The sequence below is a fragment of the Nelumbo nucifera genome, chromosome 2 (genome assembly GCF_055504915.1).
Source record: "Nelumbo nucifera cultivar China Antique chromosome 2, China Antique-T2T, whole genome shotgun sequence".
Lineage (NCBI taxonomy): Eukaryota > Viridiplantae > Streptophyta > Magnoliopsida > Proteales > Nelumbonaceae > Nelumbo > Nelumbo nucifera.
Genome location: NC_142650.1, coordinates 15,952,354 through 15,961,680, shown reverse-complemented (window position 1 = coordinate 15,961,680; position 9,327 = coordinate 15,952,354). Strand labels below are relative to the sequence as shown.

Here is a 9,327-nt window from a genome sequence, read left to right as displayed (position 1 = left end):
TCGGGAACTAGAAGCAATATGATCAATTCTATATCCATTGCCATCCCCAGTATACATTGAAAATATCTACCCGAGATATTTCCACTATACTGCCGGATGCCATGCTTTGTGAGTGCGAAAGTGCAATGCTTTTGGTTGCAAAGAATCCCATCTCCCATCCGATGAGAACGACACGGGAAGAATCAAGGAAGCTTTTTCTGCACGCTGATTTTTCTTGTGGGTTGCCAACCCGGGCCACAACCCACAAATGGAATGTAGAGGGGAACGTAGGGCTTGCGGAGTTTGGGCCATCAGCATTTTGGATCCAATTTTTCGAACTGAATACAAGGGTGGTGTCCTTCAGCAAGGGTAGGGGTATCAATCGACCGCTTTTGGGTTGGAATTTGTCCAAATTAAAACCAATTTAAATGGATTGAACGTATCAATAAGGATCAGTCTGACTTAATGCATTGGATTGGTGAATCATATTGGATCCATTAATAAAAAACATAAACATACAGGTGTCAATGTAATAGGTTTGACTTGGAACCGATCTAAATGACAATCAATTTTTATTAGATCAGACCAAATCCGGTCCAATTGATACCCCTGCCAACAGTGCAACTAGTGAAAGAAAGGCGTACTTGCGTCTCATCAATCTTCATTGTTTCAGGCTTTCCGCAGCAAACTTATCGATGGCTCCTGCACCACCCTCTGATCCAATTTTCCATGTCTTTAACTCCCTTATGCCTCTATTCCCTTATACGTGTCTTCGATGTCACGTGACAATCAGGTTCTGGTTACACGTGTGTATATGCATGCCGCATGCGTAAAGAGGGATTTGCAACGAAGCAGCAACTCTACCCTTTCACGCGGAGTTTTTAACCACGGTACTGGGTTACCACTAACCAAAGAAGCAGAGAATAAGAGAGAAAAAGAAAAAGAGAAAGAGAAAGAGAGTAATAAATGCAGAGACGCAAATAGTCAGATACCCTTTTAAAAGCCATTCAGACCCACCATCATCAATTACATCGCCTTCTGGTGTCTTCATAGGTATCGTTGGTGCCTGGTGGTGGCGGTAGTGGTTTTCGCGTTAGAGAGAGAGAGAGAGAGAGAGAGAGAGAGAGCGAGCGAGCGAGCAAGTAAGAGAATATGCCGGGAGACAGGAGAATAGGGGTGGCGATGGACTTCTCACAGAGCAGCAAGAGGGCTCTGCAGTGGGCCATCGATAACCTGCTAGACAAGGGCGATACGCTCCTTGTCATACACGTCAAACACCACGGAGCCCATGACGCTGCAAAACTTCTCTCCGCCAATGGCGGTGTCCGTAAGTATTACTTCCTCATCACTACTGACCAATAAGATCGGAGATCGTGCTCACTACACACAAACCGTGCCTCCTATTTCGATTTCTTTCTTTTTCGTGTACATTGTTTCTATTGGTTCCTATTTTTATTGGCTGATTCATATGGTATGGTACCCGCAGCTCTGATTCCGTTGACGGAGTTTCGAGTTCCCGAGCTGATGAAGAAATACGACGTCGAAATCGATCCCGAAGTTTTAGATATACTTGACACCGCTTCCAGACAGAAGGAGGTTTCCTTTTCTTTCCTTTCACCTTCTTACAGAAAATCTACTTATCCCTAACTATTTTTGTTCTTTGTTCATGATGTTTTTATTTTATATTCAAGGATAAGATAAACGTGGGTTGTTGGGTTTGTGCAGGCAACCATCGTTACCAAATTGTATTGGGGTGATGCCAGGGAGAAGTTATGCGAAGCAATCGAAGATCTGAAGCTGGACTCCTTGGTTATGGGCAGCAGAGGACTTGGCACCATCCAAAGGTTTCTATTCATTTAATTTCCTTTTTATTTTCGAATTATAATTATCAAATTTCTTAATTTTTGTAGTGAAAAAAAAAGAAAAACTCACCCCTGCTGAATCTGACCCCGATAAAACCCTAATCCCTAAATTGTTAAATTGTTTGGTGTGTAGGATATTATTGGGGAGTGTGACCAACCATGTGATAACTCATGCTAATTGTCCGATAACCGTTGTGAAAGATCCGAGCTTCAACAAACACTGATGGAGGAGGATTCACATCCACCGCCCACCGGAAGTCGCACCCAGAATTTGATTTCTATCATTTCACCCACTCTGCTTTGATTTTTCGGTTGGTTGGGTCTGTGTTGTTGCTTTGTGAAAATTGTGATGTTTCGTTTCTCAATCTTAATGGACGCATGCGGGCAGAAACAGCTATGTGTTTGATGCTTTAATTTGGTTAGTATTCATGAAGGTCACGATTGTTGTATCAGGTTTAAGCTATTAAAATACCTATCCCCTAGACCAATAATAAAAATTCTTAGATTGTGAAACTCAAAGATTCGAGTCTCTCTCTTTGTTATTTTAAAGAATTAACGAGTGAATTCGGAAACGTTGTGCGTTTATTGAGATAAGGACAAGTAAATGCTTGATGCCTAAGCATGTGTGATTTTTATTTTATTTTTCAGTTGTAATTTTGTATAGAAGAGGCGGACCCTACGACAATGTATTTAATACACACACATGCTCTCTCTCTCTCTCTCTCTCCCTCTCTCATCGTCTTCTTTTTCTTTTCCTTCGCTCTTCCAGATTGAAGAAATGTCGATGTGGGGGGATATCATGATTAATTCATCATGCTATTTGACAATTGGTGTTGTGGTTACGGGGGTTCAGGTAGTGGGGTTCGTATGGCCTCATGGCTTGTTTAAAACTTAGTATGTTAAGCAGGGCAGCATATCTGTTTTCGCTTCGTTTTTGTGGGGGGCGAGCCTGGACAACGGGGGTAGCCCGTTCCCCACCATTCAGGTAGGAACTAGGAAGTGCATAGCGGCACTGAGACTAGGAAGTCTAGGATGCAGAAGTTGGGACCACTTCATTCCGTAGCAGGAGCAGAATTTCAAAAGTAGATGGATTGGAATCGGAATTTATGAATTTAGTCAGATGACTCAGATGGATGGATTGGAATTTGGAAATACATTCCAAGCAGAACGTGAATCGTTATTACAAAATTTTCTACTTATTCATTGACGTTTAGTTTATTTAGGTATCATATCTTTCGGTATTATAGTTAGATTATTGAAATGTAATCGACAGATTATATGAGGTTGTCTTTGAATTGTAATTGACAGACTAAATAAATGTGTTGTTTGATCATTGACCTTAAAAGGTCCAAAATTTACATTTCAAGTGGAAAAAAAAATCGGTTCAAAGAATTCTGCCTTCACCCATCATTCGAGTGGATTTGAAGTTTTTGAGGAATTTGGGGTTTTGTCATTTTTAGTTCTTGTTATGTTATTGAGTTTACATGAGTATATATATTCAACCTTTATGCTATCCAAATGAAGTTTTCGGATGCAGGCTGATTTGGGATGCCAAAATGAAAATATTCATGAGCAACGATTAATTCATCCAAGCCCACCCCACCCAAGGGCCTCTTCCTTTCAAGTTACTCACATCATGTTTACTGATGGAGCCTTTATGGCCTCATCAGGGGAAACTGCTATTGCATATGTTATTTTATCAAAGAATCTAATAACTGATTTTGCAGAAGGAAGAAGAATTCTCGCCGTTTCTCCAGCCCAATCTGAATGGTGGACGTTGATTGGAGGGATTGAACAAAGCAGTCAGCCTAAGATCAATATCTATACAAGTATTTTGCGACTATATAGGATTGGTGGAAGCTATCAATAGTAATATGGAAGACCACTGGGAGACAAGCTATTTGAAAGATAATCTTATGTTTATGTCTCTTTTCTAGTAGAATGGCCCGTGAGATGTACGGGGCATTTGAACCAATGGTTGATTAACCACAATAAGCATTGGGGTCCTGATTCAGCCCCAACACCTCAATGTATCAAGTTGGTAAGGAGGGTGAGTGGACTTCCCGTCAGGAAATCTCTGATTGGTTCGTTTGAAGATTTGTTATTGTCTAATTGATTGTCATCTGGCAAACTCCGGTTAATATCTATATTTGCAACTTAAGAGTTTGTATAGTGGAGACTATTTCTCGTAAACAATTGAACCAGTGTTGTTAACTATGCAAAGTACAATAATAAGCAAAATAATTCAATTTTTTGATAGGTTAAAGGATTACATCGGGCAGAGATCAGTATGTGAATATCTTTTCCAGTTTTCTTAGCAAAAACCTATGCAAGGAAGATTGAGGCTGAAAATAAAATGTAAAATTTTCTTAAGGAATCACTTTGTGTTAAAATGGAAGAGAAGTACTAATTAAGTTCCTACAAGGAATCGACAGTTTATTTGACCTAACATTGAGTAGTTTCATATGGGTTTGGGCATATCTAGTTAGCTTCATTTACATACAGCCTAACATATCAACTGCAAGTTTGAAAATGAGGATATATAATCAGAATGAAATATAAATGAAGGTGCAAATATTTTATACAGTATGAATTCATATTTGAAATACAAAGACAACATTAATGCATTATATAAAAAAATAAAACAATGTTTTTCAGATATATGCTAAATAGGATAGAATATACCTGGCTTTCTATTTGAAATCATTAATCTGAAAGTCTACTTATTCCATACTTTTATTCCTTGTATCAGGGTTTCATTGAATTGAAAACAGAACTGAAGCAAGAAATCCACCTAGAAATGTTTCAGACTATTTGGAATTTCCAAAAAAAAAAAGTTAAAAAATAACTGATGAACTCCTACAGGAAATTGATAGCTAATTGGACCTAAGATTAAGTAGTTTCAGATGGGTTTGGATATATCTAGTTAGTTTCATTAATTAACAATAAAGTAAAGTTATTTTCTTAGTTAAATAGTGAATCAGTGATCTAATTTATCCTTAATTATATTATTATTTTTATTATTTTTCAGTTTCTATGTTAACTATGATATATCTAAAATTCAAATAGTTAAATATGAAATTTCTCACATACACCACATATGCTTAATTAGTAGTATAATATAATATATACAATTGAGCGATGCCAGAAAACTGTATGTACTGTTTAATATAATTTGTTGGTTATTTAAAAAAATGAAGTTTCCCTAGGCGTAAGGTCATTCACAATTTGTTTCATTTTAATATGATTGACGATTCAACGCTGACTGCCTGGACCTCAGACTCTCCATTATTGGTCGGGAGTCTATTTCCCCACGGCCTCAGCTTTATGGTAATTACCAGTACTTGTTTGTATTTCTGCTAACTCTCAGATTGTCTGAATAATCTGCTGCACTCAAATCTGTCACATTCCCATTAGGTGTGTCACCTTATGTGCATTATTCATTTACACACGTATAACAGAACATGTGTTACAGTGAAAAGTTTGAAAACCATTCTTGAACCAAAACTGGTCTTAAACTGGAAAATTTCTCTCATCAATTTCTTTCAGTTAACATTTCCTGGCAATGGTTAACATTCAATGAAATATAAAGGGTTTAGTGCTCAGGCCGTATGATCAAGACAACAGGGCAACCTTCAAAACGTCATGAATCCATTTCACATTTTCCAGTAGCATTTCAAGTTTCCGGTTGAATGGTTTACATCTCAAATCAATCTTGGGCAGATTTTACCCGAGCTGTTGCTTGCATCTAGAAACAAAACCATTCAGGAAGATGAGATAGCTAGAAACGCTTTAAAAAAAAAAAGGAGATAGAAACTAAATTAAAAACAGAGTGACAAAACCATGCTTTCCCGATGCTGTCTTATACCTCCTGTAAGGCTTTAGCCTTAGAATAATTTGAGACTATTAGATTGGACAAATGGATACTGTTGGAATATCCTTAACGAGAAGAAAAAAAGAAACCAACCATCAGTCCATTGCATATAGTTGAATGTTGAAGATAATAATCAAATCTATATATGGCGTTACTGAAATACCGACCGATCGAGTTGGCAAAATCAAATCAACATCAAATGAGACCAAACTGAAAAGGTCCCCTCCTTCCTCCATACTGGGCGTTGCATTTCATTTCTAAATAATGTTGAGGCAGCGTAGCTAGTTGACCAAATATCACGGGATAATTGTTTCATTGAAGTTTAAGCAACGTGGTGACCATACCTTAAGTCTTATAACAAGAAGCTAACGCAGACAAACTTGAATTCATGGTTAGAGAGATCCACTGAACCTCAAATAACAGACCCATGCCAATTAATTCTTCACAAAGACTGAGCTAAGACGTTTCTTCATAACTAACTTTCAATTCAATAATCCTTCAACTAACAGCCCATATATTATATAGGCTGACTGTGTTATAAACCAACTTTCAACAAATAACTCATTCTATGTGAGACCTACCTATCATCACCTTCCAGTTCCAACAATTGATCTTCATCCACACTTTTAAACTGAATAAAAAAAGAACATACGTAGCTATTATGCTAATTAGAGAGAAATGTGCAAAATGACTACTGGGCATATATGTAACATTGGCCACTGAAGGGGAGAAGAGCCTAATACGTTTACGACAAGAATGATAACCCATTCGACTTGGTCATGATTCATGAAATAGACTTATCGTCTAAGTCTGAAATCTATGGATTAAATCTTAATCACCTGGACATCGAAATGCCAATTATATTATTGGTTGATACATTATAAGCAACTTAGTTCTATTTATCCCTTCAACGGGACCGGATCTAATATGCACATCAAAGTAAACATGTTAAATGAACACTTGATAAATATTTTGGTAACTGTCAAAAGTGGGTATTAATCTTTTTCAAATGGTGGGGTGAGGTTATTTTAAAGGACAGGTGTTAAAAAAATTTTCAAGTGCTCATTAAATGTGATTACAACTTCGTACCTACCTCATCGGAACCCTTGAAAGGTAACCCAAAACAAACTTATTGGCAAGAAAAACCAATTTTTAAGATTTCTTCAACCAACAGGGAACTGTTTATGAAGAGACTTTTGTAGGCTTATGTTCATCATTCTTTCCGAGATACTTCCATTCACAATTTATTTATGTTATTCTAGACTAATAGACATTTCAATGCCATCTAGCTAGTAAGTTTTGAACTGTTTATGAAGAGACTTTGAAATCAGCTCATGATTAGATAGACTTTTGTTGTCATTTATTTATAAAAGAAGCTTTATACCCTAACATGGTTGATTTTATCAGCACATCATAGGATGAAGATAGATATTTGACAATACTAGTGTGAGGAATTTTGATTAATCACTTGGTACAAGATGGAGAATTTTTTAGTTATCAACTCTTATGGAAGAATTTTCTAGAATAAACAATTTCAAAGGAAATTCTAAGGTTTTGCTAAAATGTCACTGAATTTTGGGTAAAAAAAATATATTGGACGAAATTATATATATTTGCTTGTAATACAACATAAAATGCAAAATGTTATAGAATATGTACATAGGAGATTGGTTAGGTATATGTTAAATAATGACTTGAAGTTTCAGTGAAACATCCAAATTTTGGAAAACTTTATTTTGTTAGGTGCAGTGACAATAGTTTATGAAATTTCCTAGTAATAACCGAGGCCTATAATTAAGTTTCTGAAAAAAGACGATGATATGGGATGTTGCTTACTTGCTTCTAGGCGTAGAACTTTTTTTTTTCTCTGTAATCTACTTAGGTTATGTTTGCTTTGAAGGAAAAGGTAGGGAAAAGAAGGGAAATGTATTTGTACTTCATGCTCAAAGTTTTTCCAACTTATAGGTTGAAGAAATCAGGGTTTTGCACTCTACATATTTGTATTTGTACTCTTTCTAAACTGAGCCTTAATCTGTTTCACAGGCTTACAGCTCTAGAAACTTGGGAATCATATTAAGGCTGGGATGTTTTGTTCTTGACTTGGCCCAACTTCAATGGATAGTGAACTTAGAACTCATCTGTTTCAAAAATAAGAGAAACGTTCTTACTTTATTGGTCCATCTTACCCCCTAAATGCAAATATCCAAACCGATTTAATTAACCCTTAGAACAAATCTTTTTTTTTTTGGTAGAAAAACTAAAATTCATAGAGAAACCGAAGCATAATTACAATGGGGTGGAAAATCCACCCATTTCGCTAGCTAAAGAGGGTTCGCATCAGTATAGACACCTGACTCCAATAACCCTTTTTTTGCAAGATTGTGAGCAATCAAATTACTTTCTCGCTTGGAGAAAGAGAAAGTTAAATCCAGGTCATTACATTCATCCAAAATATCTTTACAAATGAGAAAAACAACTTGGGCTCCAAGAAGATTTTTTGAAACCAGACAGGGCCTGCACTAAGGATTTATTGTGGTTTTCGATCACCAAAGGACCTCTGCAGATTTTCTTCACTAACTTAACTCCTTGAAGACATGCTATAGCTTCAGCTTGAAGAGGTGATGCTATTGTAGAAGGACTGAAGCTAACTGCTTCGCAGCAACCAAAATGATCTCTAATTACAGTTCTAAAACCTGCGGCCTTGCCTTAAAAAACAAAACTGCTAACCACATTGATTTTCAATCTTAGGGCTATGGTTAAGTGCAATATTCAAGTTGGTATATTTGTCAATGTTTTACTTATTTATTGCTTATATATCACAGAAAATAATAAAAAATTTAAATACAGAATCGAGATCCTACCCACTCAGCCCTTAAATGAGGTTAAGGTTAGGAAGAGTTTTGCATTTTTTATGTTTAGAGAGGGGGATTGGGAGGTTTTGTGAGATGGGGCATTGCGATACCTACACATGCAAATTTTTAGCATGCCAAAAACTACTGCAAAATTTATATTGTTTTCATCTTATCTTGATTTTATTTCATTTCAAGTGTGGACTATATAATTTTTGCCCATTGTTGGAAGGCTAAAAAATAAAATGGTTGGGCCTCATTATCTTACCTCTAATCTCACTCCTCCCAAACAAACAAAATAAAGTGAGATGTGAAATAAAATAAACAGAAGTTTGCACCCCATCCATTTGCTTTTGGATGCAAAATGGAAAAAATTAAAATCAGCAAGAAATATCCATTTACTTTTTTGAAACTCACACTCAACCCATTTGCACTAGTGCAAATAAAACTTGCACTGCAAACAAATAATGCTCCAAGAATTTTAAGCCGAGTACACTTATTTCGTCATTTGGGCAATGCTAGCAGTACAATCTCTTTGTAGAAAAGTTCATCTTATACCACATATCTAAAACATTGAATGGGGGACCCATCAGATTTTCATATGTTCTAGATTTCAGATTTACCTTAGGACCAGCAAGCCACGTCCAAAAGCTCTCATAATAAGTTAAAAACTATGAAGACCACAACCGCATTGATTGGAAATTCCAGAATTAGGTCCTACCCTGTCAGGCTAAAATTCTAAGTCTGCCTTATTAGCTGAATG

The 9,327-nt window shown here is 36.5% G+C and overlaps 1 protein-coding gene and 1 long non-coding RNA gene across 2 annotated transcripts; one reads left to right on the top strand and one right to left on the bottom strand.

The window, feature by feature from the left end:
- The first annotated feature begins 894 nt into the window (after window positions 1-894).
- LOC104597058 (Adenine nucleotide alpha hydrolases-like superfamily protein) lies at window positions 895-2,360 on the top strand. Its single transcript, XM_010258447.3, has 4 exons — window positions 895-1,306; window positions 1,466-1,575; window positions 1,705-1,823; window positions 1,975-2,360. The coding sequence occupies exons 1-4, from the start codon at window positions 1,132-1,134 to the stop codon at window positions 2,063-2,065; spliced, it is 495 nt and encodes a 164-aa protein (XP_010256749.1). The 5' UTR covers window positions 895-1,131; the 3' UTR covers window positions 2,066-2,360.
- Window positions 2,361-4,932: 2,572 nt separating this feature from the next.
- On the bottom strand, window positions 4,933-6,565 carry LOC148801947 (uncharacterized). Its single transcript, XR_016082892.1, has 3 exons — window positions 5,883-6,565; window positions 5,710-5,780; window positions 4,933-5,589 (listed from the first exon to the last, which is right to left on the bottom strand). It is a non-coding gene; the product is annotated as an uncharacterized LOC148801947 (long non-coding RNA).
- Between the last annotated feature and the right edge of the window lie 2,762 nt (window positions 6,566-9,327).

What these genes read in the sequence shown, in the direction of transcription:
- LOC104597058 (XM_010258447.3), top strand. Translation starts at nt 1,132, where the DNA reads ATGCCGGGAGACAGGAGAATAGGGGTGGCGATGGACTTCTCACAGAGC. An exon ending in CCGCTTCCAGACAGAAGGAG is followed by an intron (nt 1,576 to 1,704) that starts GTTTCCTTTTCT and finishes GGGTTTGTGCAG; the next exon opens with GCAACCATCGTTACCAAATT. An exon ending in GGACTTGGCACCATCCAAAG is followed by an intron (nt 1,824 to 1,974) that starts GTTTCTATTCAT and finishes TTTGGTGTGTAG; the next exon opens with GATATTATTGGGGAGTGTGA.